We start from the raw sequence: 22,345 nt of genomic DNA, 5'->3' as shown, positions 1-22,345 counted from the left end.
AGGATTATTTAATTGGTGCCCCCGTGCCTGACTTTCTCTGAGCAACACAAGCATAAGCTTACAGTATTGGAAAACTTGCCACATGCATGTTATTGAAACCAGTTTAACTTAATGAAGCACACTGTAACGCTGATGGACTAGCACTAAAGAAGTAGCACTATAGAAAAAATTCTGATTTGACAGAATGATGCAAATAATATATATTTTTTAAAATTTGTCAACATATTATTGGAAGTTTATATGAAGAGGTATTGAAACAAGGATTTGTTTTTAATTAAAAGCAATCTTTCTGGCTTTTTGGGCTGCAAAATCAGTAATAATGTCATCGTATGACAAAGACAAAGAGATGTCTTGTTCAATTGCAAGAATAGCAAGACCAGTCAAGTGTTCCCGACTCATTGTAGAGTGGAGTTAGTTTTTAATGAGCTTTAGTTTTGAGAAACTCTGTTCTCCTGATGCTCCTTCTACAGGAATTGTCAGCAGAATACGAGTGGCAATATATATATATATATATATATATATATATATATATATATATATATATATATATATATCTATATCTATATATATATATATATATATATCTATATCTATATATATATCTATATATATATATATATATATATATCTCAACAAGTTTGCTGGTATGAATAAACTGTACAATGTCCATCACTGATTTTGCACATGGCAACATTGATGACAGTTCCTTTCCCTACCCCTTCCCAGAGACCCCAGCAGCCAATCCCCTCCCTCAGACTGTGCTGCATTCGGCTCTCTCTAGGACCCAGCAGCCCTGGTCTTACATGCTCCACTGCTTCTCGTCTGCCTGGCAGAGCGGTGCCCCCAGACCCAGTGGTGCCCTAGGCGGCTGCCTATTCTGCCAATGGCTAAGGACGGCCCTGATCTCTATTGGCCACATTGTTTGCATTACCTGAAAATATTCTGGGCCAGGTCAGGAGCTGGTTTAAATTAGCATAACGCAAGTGAGTCAAATTCCCTTCTCAGCTACATGTGTGTGACTCAGAGGTGTACTAAGAACGTGGAAGTAAGAGGAGCATCACATCCCTTGACCTCAATGGAGCTGCGCTGATTTACGCTCACTGGGGAACTGGAATTCTGCATTTAAAGCTGAAGTCTTGACCCTTCTTTGCAGGGGAAGAAAAATCCTAGTGCAAAACAACTGCATATTTTGTTGCACAGGGGAAGCAGGATTCCCACCTGTGACGGGTTACCTAGGGTGCAATCTGGAACTGGGGTACCGCTGAACCTTCTGTCTTAGCAGCCTGGGTTCCCTCTCACACTGTGACCCTGTGGCAAGCTGCAAACTCCTCCAGGTACAGCACTAGTAATAATAAGACTATCTGCAGGACGTGTGCGTGTGTGTGAGAGTGAGAGTGAGATTGAATTCATATTCTAACTGTTGTATTTTTGATAAACATAGCTTATTGCCTTTTCTCCTGAAAAAGATCCCATGCGCTTCTTATAAGCATAACGTAGTTCCCAGGAAGCGGCTGCCAGGTACCTGCAGCTCCTAGACTCATGAGCAGCCAGGGAGAGTCCATGTGCTGCCCTCGCACCTGCTGGCACTGCCCCTACAGCTCCCATTGGTTGGGGTTCCCAGACAGTGGGAGCTGCGGAGCCAACCCTTGGAGTGGGGGCAGTGCATGGAGCCTCCCTGGCTGCCCATGCATCTAGGGGCTTCAGGGACCTGATGGCCACTTCCAGGAGCCATGCGGAGATAGGGCAGGCAGGGAGCCTACCTTTGTCCCTGGATCCCTGCTGTGCTGTGGACCAGATTTTAATGGCTGGTGCTGACCAGAGCTGCTAGGGTCCCTTTTTGACTGGGCTTTGCAGTAAAAAACCAGACACCTGGCAACACCTGGCTGGTGGCTTGACAAAGATCAGAGAAGAGGTGGAGCTGTTGGATCAGCCACTACATAGATCCACCAGCTGTTTCCTCCTTCATCCCAAGGAGTCCGAGAGCAGCAGTAACAGACACTACTGCAGACTGAAGAGGCTGTTAACAGCATGGAATGGCTTTGCTGCCATTCACCATTCTACGCCCCAACAGAATTCTGGGCAAAGCTAATTGTTGTGATGCAAAATCCAGGTTTGCATGCTGCTGAGTGATGTCAACGCCCGCCAAAGTCGACAGACCCACTCATTTTTTAAACCAGCTCAGCCAACCACACTTTGGGGATCTACAGCACCTCACACAGAGCACTTCTAAAGGGCCTGGGTTGGCTGGCTCTGAGAATGAAGAAAAGAAACAATTATCAAAGAATAGAGATTAGACTCAATAAGTGCATTAGACAGACACCTTTATTTTTTCCCAATTAGCAATGAAGTGCCATTCCATTCAGAGACTGAGTTGTTTAGAATTTCTGTTTAAATGTACAGTGTAGATCTCTTGACATCACCAGCAGAAGGTGGCTTTCCAGAACAGGGTTCTTCTCTAGGACTAATCACAGGAATGGGGCAAGGGATGAAATGTATGAATGATTTTCCTTATGCATGAAATAAAATCAGGAACAATGAAAAAAGATCCTTTCTATTATTCATCCCTAAATGGAAACTGTGGGTGGCCCAAAAATCTAAAAAGAAAGGTGACATTTATGAACAATCCACCCATAACTATATTATTAGGACATCTGAATGCAAAATGCAGGGATCTCAAAGAGCACACATGCAACACTTTCTACCTGTCTAAGGGTTTTCTTTCATCTCTGTACTACCTAAGCACATGAGTGCTCTAATGTACAGTCTCTACTGAGATGACAGTATGTTACAGCAACAGGTTGTTGAGTTCAGTGTTAGGGTTGCCAACATTTTACTTGCACAAAGCCGAACACCCTTGCCCAGCCTCTGCCTGCCCCTCCTTCGAGGCCATGCCCCTGTCCTACCCTTTCTCTGAGGCCCCACCCCCACTCACTCTACCCCCCTCTGTCGCTTACGTTCCCCATCCTCACTCACTCGCTTGTTTTCACAGGGCTGGGTTAGAGTGTTGGGGTGTGGGAGAGGGTTAGGGCTCTGGCTGGAGATGTGGGTTCTTGGGTGAGGCCAGAAATTAGGAGTTCAGGGTGCAGGAGGGGGTTCTGGACTGAGGTAGTAGATTGGGATGTGGGAGGGGGTGAGTGCTCCGCTTGGAGGTGCAGAATCTGGGGTGGGGCTGGGGATGAGGGGTTTGGTGTACAGGAGGATGCTCCAGGCTCAGTTTGAGTGGCTTGGAGAGCAGGAGAGGGATCAGGGCTAGGGCAGGGGATCGGGGTGTGATGGGGGGGTTGGGGTGCAGGCTCCAGGTGGCGCTTACCTCAGGAAGCTCCCAAAAGCACTGGCATAGCCCCTCTCTGGCTCCTATGCAGAGGCACGGCCAGGTGGCTCTGCACACTGCGGTGTCTGCAGGCACCCGCGCCCTAACAGCTCCTATTGGCCATGGTTCCTGGCCAACGGGTGCTGCGGAGCCAGTGCTTGGGGAATGGGCAGCATGCAGAGCCCCCTGGCTGCCTCTACACGTAGGAGCTGGAGGAGGGACATGCTGCGGCTGCCTTAGCCCTGCTGCACTGCTGATTGGACGTTTAAATGGCCCTGTCAGCAATGCTGACTGGAGCCAGGTGAAAAACCAGACACCTGGCAACCCTATTCAGTGTGGGTGCTGGGTGGTGTTGGTAGCCTTTGATCAGACTAAATGATCTGGTCGTCCCTTCTGGCCTTAAACTGCACGACTCCATTCCAGTCCTAATAGCTATGATCGTAAGTACATCCTTTGTCATCACTAGGGTCAGTATAACACAAAACCTTATTTCTTTGTGGGGTGACCACTGCTGCCTTTCTTCTGCCTCTCCACAGAGTTCTAAAATACTGCAAAGTATTATGACTTACGGTTCTAAAAGCAAATAGGGACGTTTTTTGTTCATGTCCTCCTCAGAGAGCTGGAAGTCAAAAACCTGACCCAGAAGACAGGATCAAACATTGGGTTATTCCTGCAGGATGCATGTTTATTGATAGAACCACAAGCCTCATGTTATATGAAAAGGAAATGAAATAGATATATGAATTTGGGCCTGCTCTTTCCACTGTATTTTAGATATTTCAGAGGTGAACGGTATGTAGCTATGTAACTGTTGTGATTTTATTTTCTGTGAATTTCACCTTTAAATTTGTTTGCAGAGGCAGCTGCCATTCTGGGAAATAAAGGGTATGTTATAGAGCAGATACACACTTGTTGATTACTGATTACTCTCGCCCCTTGCTCCACCAATATGGCCACCAGGTGCCCGTTATCTACCGGGTAATGAGCGTTGGGGTAGGGCGGAGGTTCGATCACTGGATGCCCTGGGGGGGTTGTCAAGTGCCCACGGGTAGCGACGGAGAGCACGCAAGCAATCACTCTTAGTGTTCAAGAGAATGAGGGTTTATTAAATGAATCACAGATAATGATAAGGGAGAACACGATCAGTTACATCTGGGGCTTACAACACACTACCAAAGCAAATAATACAAATACTGCAATTACAAATAAAAGCTGGCCCTGGTATTTTTCTAAGTCCCAATAGTTATCTAAATCATTCCAGGGGTTAGTAGAAGTGATATTGGTGCTATTAGTAATCATAAGTGCAGCAACTAATTTCCCTAAATAAATTGTGAGGCTTAACTGATCCCCTTGCTTTCAAGAGTTCCTGGTCAACGGGTTTCCCCTAGCAGGAATCTTGGGGCGGCTAGAATCAGTCTTTGCCTCTTATCTACCAGTACAGAATACTTAACAGCTAATTATACTTACACATACAAACCACAAAAGTTTCATTACGGCCGGCAACCGGTTAGGCTTCAGGAAACGCGTGAGCCGAGAGAGCCTTCAGCAGGGTGATCAGGCCTGGATACGGTTTCGACAGGAATTCGGGGGCTCTCCGCCCGTCCCCGGGAGGGGACCGGCAATATATAGTAAATTTGTCGTCATAGTTTGTGATAAGCCAATTGGGGGGTCGCGAGTGGCATATGCCCATACAAGGGAGGCAGACGGGCCCTAACATCTCTACCCAGGAAGCAACCGTCGCGAGGGGAACTGTGTCTCTTCAGGCTGGCTGACCACAAGGCTGCTTTTCCTGTTGCAAGTTCTGCTTTCAGAGCAGCTACGTGACCAGTGGCAGTTCTGAGGGCTGGGGGAAAAATCCGTTGGGGGGGGTGGAGGCCGGAGCACCCGTAGTCTGGCCCTGGGGCCCCACTTGGGGGTCTAACATGCCCCCATGCTCCGGCCGACAACACCCCACGTACCTAAACCTCAGTGTCTGAGTCAGCATCCGCCCCTACGAGCGGACGTTTCTCAGTAGCCGAGGCAATAAGGGCACTTCCCACCATCCGCCGAACACAGGCCTTAACACAAGCACACCCAAGGCAGAGGAGGCAGAGGCCCACCACAAGCGACACAAAAAGGGATTGAAAATAAGCCTTATAGGCTCCAAGCCCCAACCACTCCAGCCATGACCAGAAGCGGAAGGTCTCTCTGGACTCACGCACAGCGGTTCCTAAGGCCTTAAGATCATCAATTACTTCAGTTAAGTTTCCAGAAATAGAAGAAAGAGAGATACAGCACTTATCTTTAAACTGGGGATACATAGATACAAGGGTTTCACAAAAATCCCGTGATTGCAACAAAAATTGTATCATTAAGCGATTCTGAAAAGTATAATCTGCTAATTCACCTAGCCGCTGATTAACTAAAGTAAAGCCTTTTGCAGTAGTATTAGCTAGCGTTTCAATAGCCAGTGATTGGAATAATACTTGCTCACGCAATAACATGTACCCCACGGGGTTAAACGAGACTGCTGAAGAAACCATAGAGGACAACGCCCCCTTCGCCCTCTCCCACCATCCCCAAGAACGTCGAACCCTCCCGGCTGAACTGGGCTGCCAGGTCTTAACATAAACACCGCCCCCTTTTATCAGGAGAGAGCCAATAGTACATATGCCCTTGGGGTTGGGGGGGAGTGCCGCAAAGGCAACCTCGCCACATAGCCAAAAATGACCGGGTCGTAATCTGTTTAAAACCCAATTAGAATAAAAATAGGTGTGCTTAAGAGGGTTAAAAAAGGTGCTAAAGGGTGGGGCCCAGACATCTATTTCCACGACAGTTTCATTGATTATTGGCAAGGGGGTGTCCCGATCCATAACAACGTCACCGTAAGACACGTTGCCATAGACAAGGGTTTGGGAACAATTCGGATACGTGCCGACCCAATAGGGTGAGTCTGACCGGTTTTTATGCCCCTCCCTGCCGTAAAATGCCCAACAATGGGACGCCATGGGTCTCTGTGCAGGTGACAAGGGGAGTGGGTCCCTGCAGCGTGCTCTAGTTCTATTAAAAATAGGGAAAACAAGAGGGGAAATGGGGTTAAAAAGGTCATTCGTGCAACCTGTCCACTGCGCGGTAGGGAGCCACTGAGCTGAGGGGGAAGAGCAATTAAGGGGACCATTAATACTACTAAAGTTAAACACTAACGGTAATAAATCAAACAAAGGCCTATTTACAGACAGCTTGTTAGAACATGCAAGGCAATTATCAGAGGTCAGCGAAGATAAGTCGATGTTTCCTCCCAGGGCTTCCTGGATCCAATAGGCTGCAAACAGAAGCTGATGGGCATTTTCGCCCACAGGATACCGTCTCAGGTTCAGCAGAGGTGGGCCCCTCCGGTCCTCGTTCTGGCTTCCTGCCGCTATGGCAAACTGTAAGACAGAACAGAAGGCGGCCTTATTGGCCCCCGTTAGTTCGCTCCTGACTCAGAACGTTTGCTTATCCAGTTGTGGTGGACCAAGGTGTGGGTGCCCTGGGCATCCACAACCGTATAGGTATTGGGATATTTACCTGCACTTACAATTTGTGCGGCGTAGGGTTCCCGGCGACCTGAGGCCTGTGGCTCAGCCACCCAGACTAGTTGGTCAGGGTGATATACGGGAGTCCAGGGACCTCTAGGTCTGGGGCTGATCTCCGGCCAACGAGAATAGTTTGCATTGAGGGAGATAAGAACCTGGGGTAATAGCGCACTCCAGCCCTTATAGTCATCGTTGGGATTAACTGAACGTATCATGGTTTTCAGAACCCCGATTTTCCGCTCTACAACACCGTTACTTTCGGGGTGATACTTCAAGTGAATATGGAGGGAAGCCCCCCATCCCAGCACTAATGCTTCGAAACGTTTGCTGGTAAACGGGGGTCCTCCATCTGCTTGAACCTCGGAGGGCACACCTCATGCTGCAGCTACCTGTTGCAGCGCCCCAGCCACGGCCGCAGCCGTGGTGGTATTCAGGGGAATGCAGTGAGTTTGACGGGAGCCCAAATCTACCACTACCAGGGCCTTAGGGTGGCGACGGGCTCCGGGTAGGGGTCCCATTAAATCTATTTGCCACACCGCGCCAGGAGGGAAGTACTCTGCAGCGTACGCCCACCGCTCGTAGCGCGGGCGGTTTTGGGACTTGATTTGTGCACACTTAAGGCAGGCCTGCACGACTCTTTCGCAGTCCTGCCGCCGTACCTCAGGCTTTCCCTGAGCACCTAGGGCTAACTGATTGTATAGGCGGCCGCTAGGCAAATGCCCCCAATCCTCATGAAGCCATTGGAGGAATGGGTCGGTGTTAAGCTGGGGCTGCTGCCCCAGGCACACTTGGGGTGGTGCCTGAATTTCCCTCATTCTGTGATCCAATTCGGAGTGGAGGGGGTTAGAGTCAGGACGATGTGACGGGCAATGGGTTACAAACCAGGGCCGTGGAAACTTACGTATGAGGTCAAAAATAGTCTCCCACAGGGGCGTAAATGCTGTGGGGTTAGCCTCTCCCGTGAGGATGCTGAGACAAAATTGTGAGTCTATACCTAGCACGACCTGAGCAGAAACGGAATGGGCCTGGGTAACGTGCTGGGCAGCGAGAAGGACCCCATGAACTTCGCTATGCTGGGCCGATGAACCCGGGGGAAGGAGGTCAACCTGGAAGTGGTCGCATTTAGCACAGAGGACACCTGCCCGGGGGGTCGGGGAAGTGCCCCCATCAGATACAATCCAGGGGTCATATTTTGTTTCTATGCACAGGGGCTCCGAGGCTATTGGGAATCGGACATCGTTTGGCAGCGATTTAAGCGTCCATTCCCGCCACGTGATCTCCCCCACATAACACAGCTGTTGCCAAGTCAGGCTGGTTCCATGAAAACTGGGAGGGGGCAACCGCGTGAGCCATGGAATGAGGTGTACCTCAGGGCCAATCAGTGTTCCCTTACTAGATAGCGGGGCCCAAATGCGTGCCTCACCTGCGGCTAGTAACATGAGTCCTATGGGCCCATATCGATACTGAGGGCCCTTGAGCCGTCGGGCCCAGTTATAGACCGGTTGCCCGTCCTGTGATACCGAGTACCCATAGTGATGTTGTGTAAAGAAAAGGGTGATGGTGAAAGGTGAGTCCCTTTTATATCGGGCCAGCCGTGGGTTAGAGGCAAACCAAGTGGCTATTCGTTCCAGGCTTTTTTGGGCCTCAGGACTCCATATTTCCCGTTTCCGTTTGGACGAGAGGGGTTCCTGGATCGTTTCCAGGTCCACGAGGTGTTTATCTGGGATAAAGTGTCGGTGATAATTAATTAGGCCTAAAAGTCTCTGTAGTTGCTTTTTATTCTCGGGCGGGTCTGTTACCCAAGGATCTAGAATCCCCGAGGTGGGTTGGCCACAATCGTAGGGGTTATAATGTTGGCCTAAGAAGGAAAAGCTTTGAGAGGGCACAAGGTGGCTTTTTGCCTCATTAATTCGCCACCCATTGGCCTTTAGTTCGGCTACCACGGCGTTAGTTACGTGCTGAACTATGTGTTCGTTGGGCCCAATTACAATTATGTCGTCCACATAGGCTAAAATGGTGGTGCCCCCAGTGGCTTCTACCCCTTTTAAGGTTTTCGCAAGAGCGGCCGTTGCCAAGGCTGGGGAATTACAGAACCCCTGAGGGCACACCTTCCACTGGTACTGCGCGCCCTGGAAAGCGAAATTTAAGATTTGGGGTTTGTCCTCCAAAGGAATTTGATAGAACATATCCTTTAAATCTAGGGTGCAGGCCCACCTCCCACCGGCATCGCTTAGCTGCTGCCGTATTTCTGGAATGGTGGCTGGGCCTGCAAACGGGAGGTGTCGGACTCGGCTATTTGCCTGTCTATAATCAATGACCAATCGAAATTCAGAGGGGTTGCCGGGCTTGGGGATACCCCAGCCGGGAGATAGATAGTTGGACGCGGTCGCCTGTGCTATCCGTCCCTCCTTTAACAACTGGTCGAGCAGCTGCTTAATGAGGGGGATGCCTTCAGGCTTCGTGGGAATAGGGGAAAATTTCCATGAACTGTTATTAACAAGCTCGGGGCTATAAGGGGGGGGGTCATCGGGTGACAGGGCGACGGGCAGGGCCTGACAGACCTGTTTTTGTAATCGCAGTCGTTTTATATCCCCAACCCCCAACAAATTGGTTCCTCCCAACAATGCCTTTACTTTTCGCTTGTACCCCTTATGAATTAAAGTAAAGCTGACTACAGGCTTTTCTTCAATACTGTTAAGACCCTGGACAAACATAGTAGAACTTGTGGGTACGTGGGGCACATCGGGTTTTATAACGGAGATTTGAGCTCCGGTGTCCAACAGAAAGGATACAGGGGTGTAAGGGGGTTTGGGACCAGCTACTAATAGGGTGTGGTATGGTCGGTCATCCCAAGTCTCTGTGGAGGCCGGGGCGCACCCGGCCTCTACTCGTTTTTTGTCCTCAAATAGTCATCCCAATCCTTCCATCCTAACTGTTTTCCCAAATCTTGCTGTTGGGTATCAGACATCTTCCGCAGTGCCTCCTTGGGGATCCCCTTATGTAATAGGAACCCAAAAAGCGCCCTTTCAGCCTTGGTTCGTTCAGGGTGTTTAGGCTGACCCTTATTAACAGGGTTCCCAGCTGGAAGGGCTGAAATGGGATTCTTCGGGGTCGGTGGCATTCGGAGCCGGGACACGGCCTCATATAAGGTAATAAGGGGTTGCCCCACCCAACTTTGCAACAGCAGGAGTCCCCCTGTGTCAATCGGTGGGGCGCCCTCTACGGCCAAGTCCACCGCGTCCCGGTGGACCGGGATTTCAGTGGGGTCTGTGACATAAATAAAGGGGACACCTGTCTGAACCTGTTCGTCGCTTAAATTTAACGGCACCGCTTGTGCATCCCACGTTACGATGGACGCTCCGGCAATAGCCCAGATGATCTCATGGGGTGTATTTACGCTGCCAGGAGGCACATACAGTCCCCTAAAACTGCCTTTCATGGTCAAGACGGCCGCGGCCGGGGTGGTAATCGGCCATAGCTGATTTCCCAAGAGATGATGACCTGGGAACCCCGACGCCCAATTGGACGTTTTTGCCAGAACAGCGGCTTCCTCCCTGTCTACCGTCTCTGCCCCGTGATCCAGGGCCAGACGACCCAGCCACACTAGGGGTGCCTCGCCCTCCCTGCGCCTCGTGTCTGCCACAAATTCCTTCATCTCCGCCTTGGTGCGAGTTCGATACTCGGTAGTCGTAACTGTCTGACCTGTCTCATAATCCACCTTACTTTTAGTGATAGCAACGGGCATTGCCTCCATCTGCCTCTCCTGCTCAGGCGCAGGTGGGGCTGAGGGAAGAGCAGGGGGGAGAGCAGGGTAGATCGAAGGGGGAGCTTCATAGGGGGGTGGGCTTTTACCAGCCTGACTCCCGTCCTCCTGCTCCTTGCCACTTATCTCACTTTCTGCACTGTCGGTACCGCTCGCAGCGGCTTGTTTAGCAGCAAACATAGTGCTTCCATGAAGGACCGCACAGAGGTCCAGCGCTTTGTTAAGTGCACTGAACAAGACCGTGGACACGTCCTCCGACTTAAACTCGTCTGGTCTAAGTTTCTTTGTCCGCCTGGTCTGCTCTAATTCCTGCAGTAACTGGGCTAGCAACCCGTGGGCAGGATCACCGGGGCGGGGGTATGAGTTTAGAAACGGTGGCCCCGGATTTTTTGATGATACGGCTACACTCCTTCCAGATGCCTGATGGTGTCTCAGTCCGACTAGTTTCCGCAACCCCCGTGCACTGGGGTTGCAGGGAACCATCGGCCGGCTGACACTTAAAGGTGGGATGGCAGTGGAGGAGGCATCCTACGGCAGGCAGGGTTAATGAGGTAGTATAGCTTTTCGACCCTGACCCTGACTCTATAGTACAAACCCAATCTAGGGTGGGCCTCGCAGACTGTCTGCTGGCCACTTGGTGAAATTGTAAGTGTTGAAATTGCTCGAGCTCAGATTGTTCACGGTCCCCACTACACCACGGGCACTGACCCTCCCGAAGGCATCCTGTTCGTGACGCCATGTTGATTACTGATTACTCTCGCCCCTTGCTCCACCAATATGGCCACCAGGTGCCCGTTATCTACCGGGTAATGAGCGTTGGGGTAGGGCGGAGGTTCGATCACTGGATGCCCTGGGGGGGTTGTCAAGTGCCCACGGGTAGCGACGGAGAGCACGCAAGCAATCACTCTTAGTGTTCAAGAGAATGAGGGTTTATTAAATGAATCACAGATAATGATAAGGGAGAACACGATCAGTTACATCTGGGGCTTACAACACACTACCAAAGCAAATAATACAAATACTGCAATTACAAATAAAAGCTGGCCCTGGTATTTTTCTAAGTCCCAATAGTTATCTAAATCATTCCAGGGGTTAGTAGAAGTGATATTGGTGCTATTAGTAATCATAAGTGCAGCAACTAATTTCCCTAAATAAATTGTGAGGCTTAACTGATCCCCCTTGCTTTCAAGAGTTCCTGGTCAACGGGTTTCCCCTAGCAGGAATCTTGGGGCGGCTAGAATCAGTCTTTGCCTCTTATCTACCAGTACAGAATACTTAACAGCTAATTATACTTACACATACAAACCACAAAAGTTTCATTACGGCCGGCAACCGGTTAGGCTTCAGGAAACGCGTGAGCCGAGAGAGCCTTCAGCAGGGTGATCAGGCCTGGATACGGTTTCGACAGGAATTCGGGGGCTCTCCGCCCGTCCCCGGGAGGGGACCGGCAATATATAGTAAATTTGTCGTCATAGTTTGTGATAAGCCAATTGGGGGGTCGCGAGTGGCATATGCCCATACAAGGGAGGCAGACGGGCCCTAACATCTCTACCCAGGAAGCAACCGTCGCGAGGGGAACTGTGTCTCTTCAGGCTGGCTGACCACAAGGCTGCTTTTCCTGTTGCAAGTTCTGCTTTCAGAGCAGCTACGTGACCAGTGGCAGTTCTGAGGGCTGGGGGAAAAATCCGTTGGGGGGGGTGGAGGCCGGAGCACCCGTAGTCTGGCCCTGGGGCCCCACTTGGGGGTCTAACAACACTGTGCTTTGTCATGTAGATGTACTTCCTTGTTTTGTTCTTTCCCTTAATCTAGAATAAATCAGTCAGTCTGATATTCCTTGGGTATGGAAAATAGAACAACTGATGTCTTTGGAAACTAAAGTATCTAGGAAAGCTGTTTAAGACCCTGGACTCAAATGGGCAGGGGAGGACATAACAGAGTTTGGAGAGGGCCCGTGGTCTAGGCAAGAGGCTGAGGGCAGGAAAGGGGCACACTTCTACTGGAAGATCATTTGTCTTTCCAATGCTCAAAGGGGCCTATATTCCCATCTGATGCCAAGAGTAGCATTAGTCATTTTGGGAAAGGGCTCCACAAATCAGTAGCTCCCTCAGAATTTTGCCTTTGGGAGACATAAGGAGGACACAAGGAGGACTCCAGGGTTTTTTCTCCCTCCATATTATTATTTGTTCTCTAGTGGGTGCCAAGTTACACAGTTCAAATGTTAAAGTGGCAAAAGCCTTCTCTAAGAAGAAAGAACCTGCCTGAGAACAATCAGACATTGTGTAGCGCAGTTCTCAGGCAGGATCCTGCAGTGCCATACTGTACAAGGGCACAAAAGTTCTCCCCGCTCTACAGTGTCCCATCGAAATCTGGACATCTCATACTCTTTTCTCTGCACTCCTGCTTTACCTGGAAGTTTTCTTCAATACGCTTTCTGGTGAAGCTTTTAAAGAGGACCACGACATCACGCTGCAGCTGGTAGCGCAGGGCTACTAGAGCGGGGCTTTGGTTGTACTTTTTGGCAATTGCATCCAATACTGGGTCCTCCAGCAGAATTGGGGTGCTTTGGTCTATCCTAGAAGGGAAACAGAGAAACAGGGCACATTTCTGGGATGAGGAATGCAGTCATCTCAGCCTAGTGAGGACAATAGCTGTATAATCTGAAGATAACCTAGTAGGTCTTTTCCAGTTCTCATTTTTATTCTATAATTCTATAAATACCAGATATTTTGAAGACAGAGGGTACTTTCCCCTCCCTCCAACCCATTTTTGAGGTTCTAAACCTGGGAGCCCAGTCCAGTTTCTTTCCTTACCAGTTCTTGTCTCTCTGTGATCCCAGAACAAAATAGGCTTCAAGGAGGATATCCTTGGATTTGCAGAAGGCCAGTAATTTGCCTTGGTTGAGATAAGGGTGACATTCAACCTACAGAATCACCCCTCAACCCAAAATTGAGATTTCAGATCATATAAGCAGCAGCAGTTAGACAAAAGAAACAGCGGATGCTATGTCGAGGGGATACAGAATGTTAAAATATCAAAAGTAAATTTCAATAAAATATCCTTCAATTAAAATACAGCCCGGCAGTGCAAGTGACCATGGGGTGCAGTTTAGCTGATAACAAATCCTCCAAAACATTTTCTCTAGTAGAGGACAGTGAAGCCAATACATGCTGTGTGGGGACAGGCTTAATAAGGACTTATAAACCGAGGGCCAAATCCTGCCTGCCTTAAGCATGTGTGTTGTCCCCCTTACAGCTCATTAAGTCTTCTACAAGCAGGTTTTGGCCCATTGGGTATTGTTATGCAGCTAGGATATGGATCAATATCATGTCCTGGACCAACACTGCCATTAAAGCCATGGCTATTAGTTATAGTGAGATAATTACGAATAGATGTTCTATGGGTCTTTACTGAGACCAGTTGTAACTGTAGATATGGATGATATGGCACTCTCATTCTAAGCCCTTAGTTTCAGTGGCTGCTAACTTCCCCTCATGTGGTCTCTTGGGATAAAATTTCTCAAGCTTGGTCTCAACACACAAGTGATTTTTTGAGGAGGAGGGAAGAAATTGAATCAAAATCAGTTTTTGAGTTGTCCAACTATGAAACAACAGTTTTTTCCTCAAGACAAGACATTTTTCTCTTACATATTTTAATACTGAAATTTAAAAGTTTAGATTTACATCTTCAAAATTACCTTCTACCTATATATAATCCTCCATATAGAACTTGTGCTATGCTAAGTTTAAAAAAAAATATTACTTGAGAGGTAAAATTTTTCAACTACTGACTATGGGATGCTGTGCATATCCTGTGTTATTTTGCTTATCATATATAACTCAATTCTTTCCCTTTATCCAGCATGTATGGAATACATCTGGGTAAATATGTGAAAGGTAGGCAAATAGATTAGACAGTCACATTTCTGAGTATGAGTTTGGATAACCTGGTAACAAAACATCCTCACGTTCCAAGCAGAGAAAGGCTGGTGCTCTGAAAGTCCATTCCCCTAGCAGGGGAATGAGGTAGCAGGAGAGGAGATCTGGATGTGCAGGAAGCAGCTGGGTCTCTCTTTCTCCTGCCCCTCTCAAACACTGTTTCCTTTATGGGTATTTTCTACTTTATTATTAGTTTCTCCATGAATTTAGTGATGAGCACAAACAAAGCCCTTTTCCAAACTCCATAAAATTACAGTTTCTTTTTTTCAGAACTTGAACCTAAATCTGAATTTGCTAATGGCCCCTGTCTTTAACATCAACTGGTCCTAACACTCAAAAATTCTGAGGAGTTCAATATCAGGGTCTAACTCTTGTGGCTTGTGTCTACTTGAAGTGGAGTAATAAGGAAGTTTCCCTTTTGATTTAAAAGGCTGGACACAAGTTCCTGCTGAGAAAGACATTCTGGAGTTTCTGCTTCTTTTACGCACCAAGGTTCTTCCCCTATAAATGAAACTCTTCTCTGACTACAAGTTCTGAATTTCTTCTAACTCAACAATTTTAGGTCTCCATCCAAAGGTCAGAGTTTTACCTGGTTGAGAACAGGTTTATACATAAGACCTGGTTTGCTCAGGATCATCTCCAGTTGTCTGATGTTGAAGTTGGACACTCCAATGGACTTCACCAAGCCTGCATCTTTACATGCCTCCATGGCCTGGGAAAAACAACAATGGCCAGTTCCATTATCACTACTGGTAGGATGATTTCCGTAAGACTAGAAAAATATGCTCAGCTGGGTTCACTCCACCAAAATATCATTACACATACAGTAGGGGACATTTGATTTGTTCTAGAACAAAACTCTGATTTAGAGACAGTCATTTTCCAACTGTTCACTTAAGCATCAGATCTCTATCCAATCCACTGAAATAAAGTCATCTTTTCCCCCAGTAGAAAGTAGACAACTTGGCCACTGCTGCTCTCAGTTGTTTTCTCCCTAATTTGTCTCTCACACATACAGAACCTCAATCATTGCTAGTGAACAATGCAGAAATAAGGGTACCACATAAGTATGGGATTATGAACACCAGTTTAAGAGTTTTATATAAAAAAAATTGAGTATGAAAATTAAAGGGAAAACACAAGAAATATTGAGGGAGATGGACAGATGCAGTGATCATCATTAGCGTGTCTGTATTTACTGACAGCAGCCATGCTGTGGTGTCTGAGATGCACCAGTGTTTCCATGCTCTGATAATAGGAAATGGCTTCAGGGTCTCAGATCACAAGCAGTGTTATGATAACAATGGTATGATGCCAAATCCTGTTTACTTTTTTCATTTAATATAAAAAGCTTGCTAGAGTCCACTGAAGGGAAGGCACATATCAGAGGGGAAGTTTTAGCTTTTTCCTTTTTAAATGAGGGAGTTTAGTTAATGCTCATGAAAATGAGGAACCAACAGCACTAATTAGAACCTGGGATAATGTGAGCAGACACTATGCTAACTTCTCCAAAGTTCTACCAATGCACCTTGATTCTGACCTGATGCCCCTTTGTATTTCATTTCTGGCCTCTCTTGATATAGAAGCATCAATGGAATTAAACTGACTGATGGATTTTGTAATGTGGGTAAGCGTGGACAGACTTTGAACCTAGCTCTTCAATGCTGACTGGCTGGCCCACTAATAAGCTGCAGTGCCGAGCCACTCAAAGAGCATTAGCTAAAGAATTAGGGATCTGATGGAGTCCTCGTCTTGACTGACTCTACGGCAGAATATTTCATCCCGCCTCTGTGGAAAATATCACCTGTAAAACCCAGACTACAGTTCTGTCCCTGATAATGCCTGTGGCAATATCCCTGTCCTAAGACCAGGGAAGGCCAAAAGATCTCAAAGTGAGGTTCTGCTCTACAAAGTGATTTCTTTTTAAACAGAAAGGGCACGTGAGATTTCATGTTTGTTGTCCCTCAGTGATTTCCCCCTCAAATCTGCTTAGTTCACACTTAAAAATATATTCACTTAACTAGCTGCCCTGAACACTCATTGAGGGTCTGGGCTATGCACAGTTATTGTTCTGGTTTAATTCTATCAGTCTGACACTGATGGAGTAACCTACCCTAATATGATGGGGCAGCTCCTGCAGCAGTCAAGAAAAGGTTAAATAGGTCCTCTGGGCACAACCCACCAAATGCATGAGGCTTGTCAAGGCTGGAGCAGGGTAGGACCTTAAAAGGGAGGATACTGGCTCAGTCTGGGTGGGAATCTGGTGTGAGCAGAGCTAGAGCTCCCCAGGAGACAGGGGTTCTTTCCTGAGGAAACTGCGTGAGCACACTGGCCCCCTGAGGAAGTAGAGGGACTGGCTTTTCTATACTTTTCTATACATTCTCCTTTGCCCTCTAAAAAGGTCATATGACTGAAAAACCCCAGAAGTCTGAGCACTCTCCGGGTAACAGTCTGCTGGCTGACTAAGGAGACTAGATTGGCTCTTAATTAACACTGTGTTATTTATGTCACTCACCTCCCAAGTTTGACGCAGATCTACAACATCGAAAATGAATTTTCCATTTTCATCCTTTGGCCATGTATCTGTCCCAGGCTAAAAATAAAAGGAAAATCCCCCTTGGTCATGATACTTCTTACACAAGTGGATTTTAACTATTTTGTGGCCAAGGAACGCGTTTTAAGGAGAAGGAGTGAGCGAGGGAAGTTATTGAACTCTAAAGCTGGATAAAAGCTATAGAATGGTTTTAACTAAAATGTGGAAATGGCAGAAGTGCTAATTGACTTTTTTGTTTCAGTTTTCACTGAAAAGGTTAGTACTGATTGGACCTCTACCCATGAAAATGAGGTAGGATCGGGGTGCCAGAACAGGAGGGGCCAGGCGGCCATGGCTCCCCCCCCACTTTCTTACCAGTCATAAGGGTGAGTGACAGGAGGCAGAAAGGAGCGAGAAGGGAACGGGGTCTTGGGGGGAAGAAGCGCCATGGGAGTGGGGCCTCAGGGGAAGTAGCGTCAATGTGGGAGCGGGGTCTTTGGGGGAATAGGCAGTTTGATGGCAGTGGCTCAGGGAGAAGGGGTGGCATCAGGGCCGAGGCTTGGAGAAAAGGAGTGGTGTGGGGCCTTGGTTCGGGTGCCTGTGCCCCCCCCCATCCTTTTAGGGTACTTCCACCACTCCTGCATAGGATATGAGGGTAAAATAGGGAAAGAACAAGTTAAAAATTACTTAGATAAGTTAGATGTCTTGAGTCACCAAGGCCTGATGACTGAGAAGATCTCTGAACACTTAGCAATTGTCTTTGAAAAATCATGGGAGATGGGAGAGATTCCAGAGGACTGGAAAAGGGCAAATACAGTGCCAATCTATAAAAAAAGAAAGAGGGGAGTGGAAATAATGGCAACTCAGGGAACTTCCTAACTATCAGGGTGGTTAAGTATTGGAATAAATTGCCTAGGGAGATTGTGGATTCTTCATTATTGGAGATTTTTAGGAACAGGTTAGACAAAAACCTGCCAGAAATGGTCTAAATCAGTGATTCTCAACCTATTTACTATTGTAGGCCATATCCAGTACTACCTGTATGGCCCTGAGGATGTCACATGGGCCATAGCTCTGTGTTGATTGGACTGCAAGTGGCACATGGGCCACAGGTTGGGAACCACTGGTCTAGATAATGCTTGGTTCTGTCATAAATGCAGGGGACTGGACTAGATGATCTCTTAAGGTCACTTCCAAGCCTATGATTCTACCTTGAACTGAAATGAATGCCTAGAAACAATTTTGTGTCAATAAGAGGATACCTGTTGATACTGGAAAATTAATTAGCTCAGCTAAGCACTACTTTGATAAGAAATTCTGTTTATACACAGTGAAAACAAAGCATGCGTGTCAAAAGCAGTTAGTGCCTAGAGATATTACAGATAAACCATATGTGGTGTCACAGAAAACAGATAGCTTCTCTGACAAAAAGAAAGAAGTTTGAATTAATGAACATGATTAATACATTAAAGAAGTTATAGTTGATGACAAGTGATATCAGTAACCCAAGGTTAGTTTGATAGATTATTGGTGAATTTCCAGAGTAACTAGAGTTAGCTTTTGATCCTGAAGTGTATATTTGAAGTTAGAGAGTTTCCCAGATAGTTTGTAAATTTGCCAGTCCACCCACCCACACACACACACACACACACACACACACACACACACACACACACACACACACACACACACACAATATAGATTGTGCCTCATGCATTAGTTTTTCTTTTGTCTTTTGCCTTCCTCTTGAATACCCATCATAGGCTACTTCTGCAGGCTGGATGTACGACTAGATGGACTATGGGTCTTTTTCAGAACAGCTCTGCTCTGGCCCATGGATATACTCCCAAACATTTGTTTTCCTGTGTATATATTTTAAATAAATGTTTACCTTTAGAGACATGGGATTGTGAATAATGAAGAGATCAAGATAGTCAAACTTAAGTTTCTTCAGTGATTGTTCCAGGCAGCTGCGCACAAGTTCAGGACGGTGAAAGGTGCTCCAAAGCTGTAATGATTCAAACACAACTGTTCTTTCTGAAGAAATCCTCTCTTGTCTCTTCTTTCTGTAAAAACCACTTTTCTAAAATGTCTTAGTCACGTCATACCACTGGCTTTACCTTTTCAGCAGAAGGGTTGTGTTGTGAGATGGCTGTGTGCAAAGATGCACATGAGAGTAAGAAGTGAATGTTTCCTGAAGAAGCAGGGCGAGCGGCTGAAATGCAGCCAGGATGTCAAAAGTGCACTTGGTCTGCACAAGAACTCTATGTGAGGCCATTCTCAAGGTTAAAAGCTTTTGGGCTAAATTTGTTGTCCGTGGTTATTAGGAGTCACTCTGTTGTCTGACTGCAGGACTCGGCCCTGAATGAAGTAGCTATGTTAGCTTTGCTTTCACAGAGATAGAGATGAGCCTTGTGCTCAAACCTGTATCTTGTTTTAGAATGTCGTTTCCCAATTCTGTGAATAACTCCCCTAGAGGCAATCCTTTTAATATTGGCCTTGACATTGGCAACATTCTTCATAAATTAGACAAAATAATTAGCTGAGGAAGCAGTACGATAAAAATACCGGTGTTAAAACAAAACCTACTTACCTTTCCTGTATAAAATATGTCCTCTCTTTTGACTGTTCCATCTGCAATCTTCTCATGAACGGCTTGCCCAACCTCCTCCTCAATCCCATATATAAAGGTACCTTCAATATGGCGGAAGCCAACTTCAATAGCCACCTTTGTAGCCTCCTCACATTTACTTCTTTGAACCTACCGGTTAAGAAGGTATCGTGTCAATCTCTCTGGATTAGGGATATTTTATGCCAGTCATCTAGAGATTTGATCCCCATCTGAAAGACCTAATGTGGAGTTTTTAGATTCTGATACCTTCACATTTAGAATCTTTGAATTTATCTTAAAGGAAATTCAAAGATTCTGGGCCTGATCCTCTATTGCCCAGCATCCTGTGTCATCATCTACACCACAGCAAAGTAAATGGAATATAGGTGTAAAAAGCTACTATTCAGACATAGCAGGTTTTTTACTCCCACTGGGCACAGAAGGAAATAACTCCTTGAAATGCAGAGCAACAGCTTATCAGACCCATTATTTCAGTTTTCTTTTTACAAGATTTAAAGGACAATCAGTACAGGACCCTGAGACCAGGAGTGAGGACCTGTAAGAACCAGATATTAACATACATTATGGATTAGAACCCCCACTCTAGCTGAGCTAAGCTACAACCTATTTATTTAAAATTTTATTTTCATGATTTATACACCAAACTCACGATTTTGTCAAAATTGAATTATGCTTTTGAATTCTTGAGTATGGCAGGACCACATTCCTTTCATGAGTAGTTGTAACAAAGGCAGCTAATAAAACTGCTTGGTGAGAACTATGATTTCATGAACCCTTGATGGTTCTTGGGTAATGACTCAGCTTTCTTCCATCTAGTTACATCTTGACTTTATTAAGATTAATAATTGAAAAATATCTGACAACAGCCAAGCTTCCTAGAGGAGAAATCTCTGTTGAGGCATGTGTGATTCTCTTTACACAAAGGCCCCTTTACACCACTCTGGCAGTGTGATGCGGCCTTAAATTACCCCCACTTTAGAGTGGTGTCTAAGTATAACTGAGAAACAGGCCTGAGCGAACAGATGCAGTTTACACAGACTGCAGTGTTTAGGAAAGTCATATTTTAGGAGGTGGCCTTTTCTGGGAGGAGTAGAGAGATCATATCAGTCTGGCTAATACTGTGCAAAGATTGGAAGGACTCACTGAGACATAGGCCTCTACGTCATTTAAGCTTTTGAAAATTTTATCCTTATGAACTAAACCTAGTGAGGTAATTCAGGTGTGATCACAATTTTACAAAACTAGGGAAACTAAAACACAAAGAGGCAAGTAAGATGCCCAAAGGTTACATAAGTGACTCAGAGGCAGAATCAGATCGTCTGACTCCAAGTCCCCTGCTCTGGCCACTAGACTCATTCCCTCCACACTGGAATCAGCAGGTAGCAGGACTGCTGAGAAGGGAGAAATAGGAAATGTTCTCATCTTCCCTCCCTCAGTGTAATTCAGTGAGCAGCACTACAAGTAAAAATAACAAACTTCTCTTTAAAGGAAATTGATTTCCATTTAGCTCAGGTTGGGACCAAAATGCATTGGCAAAGACATCTGGGCCAAAAACTGGGAAAGGGAGTGATGTAGGTGAGGGCAAAAGTAGTTACAGAGTGGCTCTGGACTAGAGTAGCTGGGTGCTGGAGGTCAAAAAAAGGTGGATTGACAGGCGCATGTGGGACTCTACGTGGTAGGGTGTGCTATAGATCAGGCACTTTGGCAGCTCTAGGTCATGGAATCGTGCATCAGCACCACATTCACTCAGATAATAAATAATAAAATAAATAAAATAAAAATAAATAATAAAAACCAACAACCTTTTCTTACAGATGATGATATTCTTACATTTATATACCAGTATCATCTTTCACTCTAAAACCCAAAGCACTTTTCAGACACTGTCAATAGTTTTATAAACTAATATACAGGGATCTCATCTTGCAGCCCTTCCTGGAGTGTTACGGGCAATGGTTATAGCAGTGCCCAGCAATGTTGATCAACAAAAGGACAAAGAAAGCCATGAAAGGTTTACTTACTGCATCAGAGGAATAGGTACCAAATCCCAGTGCAGGAATTTTGTTCCCATCGTTCATCTTAATACAACGATCTTTGTCAAGCTCCATCTCTTTACAGTATTTCCTCGATTCTTTACTGAACGCTGAAACTTTGCAGCACTGCTGTATGAGCCAGCAAGAGCTTCAGAAAGAAAACAACTGTATAAAGTCGTAATTTACATGCATTTTTCCCAGGGAGTGGATGAGGAGTAGCAGCCAAGTTAGGGGCAACAGGCATAAGGAAGGGCGGAACAAAAGTGCAAATTCAACACGACAAAGCAAAATTAGGGAACACACTATCATTATCAAACAATGGGTTCAAAGATAGGTCTTTTTTCTCAACTTTATTGACTTAATATTGCTTCCATGTAACACAGAAAAGCATATAAAAGATCTCCCTTCAAATTCACAATCACTCTACAATGGGCACAAAGCTTTTCCAGAAAAATAGAATTAGGAAACTTATACCCGTTAACAAAACATTTTAAAACTAACACTTATCACACGTTACTAAATTTTCAAACTCATCAGAAGAAAGAACAACAACAATTAAATCACATGAAAATAGTACAAGATAAT

At 46.2% G+C, this 22,345-nt stretch overlaps 1 protein-coding gene and 1 pseudogene across 1 annotated transcript in view; both read right to left on the bottom strand.

Annotated features, from left to right (window-relative positions):
• Positions 1-2,507: 2,507 nt before the first annotated feature.
• Positions 2,508-22,345, bottom strand: part of LOC115639767 (estradiol 17 beta-dehydrogenase 5-like) — a 296,315-nt gene continuing 276,477 nt past the window's right edge. The window contains exon 9 of the mRNA XM_030542751.1: positions 2,508-2,594. Within this exon, the coding sequence (XP_030398611.1) occupies positions 2,555-2,594 (40 nt within the window). The 3' untranslated portion in view covers positions 2,508-2,554. The remainder of the gene's footprint in view (positions 2,595-22,345) is intronic.
• LOC115639860 lies at positions 13,061-21,916 on the bottom strand (annotated as a pseudogene).

The sequence above is a fragment of the Gopherus evgoodei genome, chromosome 1 (assembly GCF_007399415.2).
Source record: "Gopherus evgoodei ecotype Sinaloan lineage chromosome 1, rGopEvg1_v1.p, whole genome shotgun sequence".
Classification (NCBI taxonomy): Eukaryota; Metazoa; Chordata; order Testudines; family Testudinidae; genus Gopherus; species Gopherus evgoodei.
The sequence above is the reverse complement of the archived record's forward strand: the minus strand, read 5'-3'. Positions and strand labels throughout refer to the sequence as shown.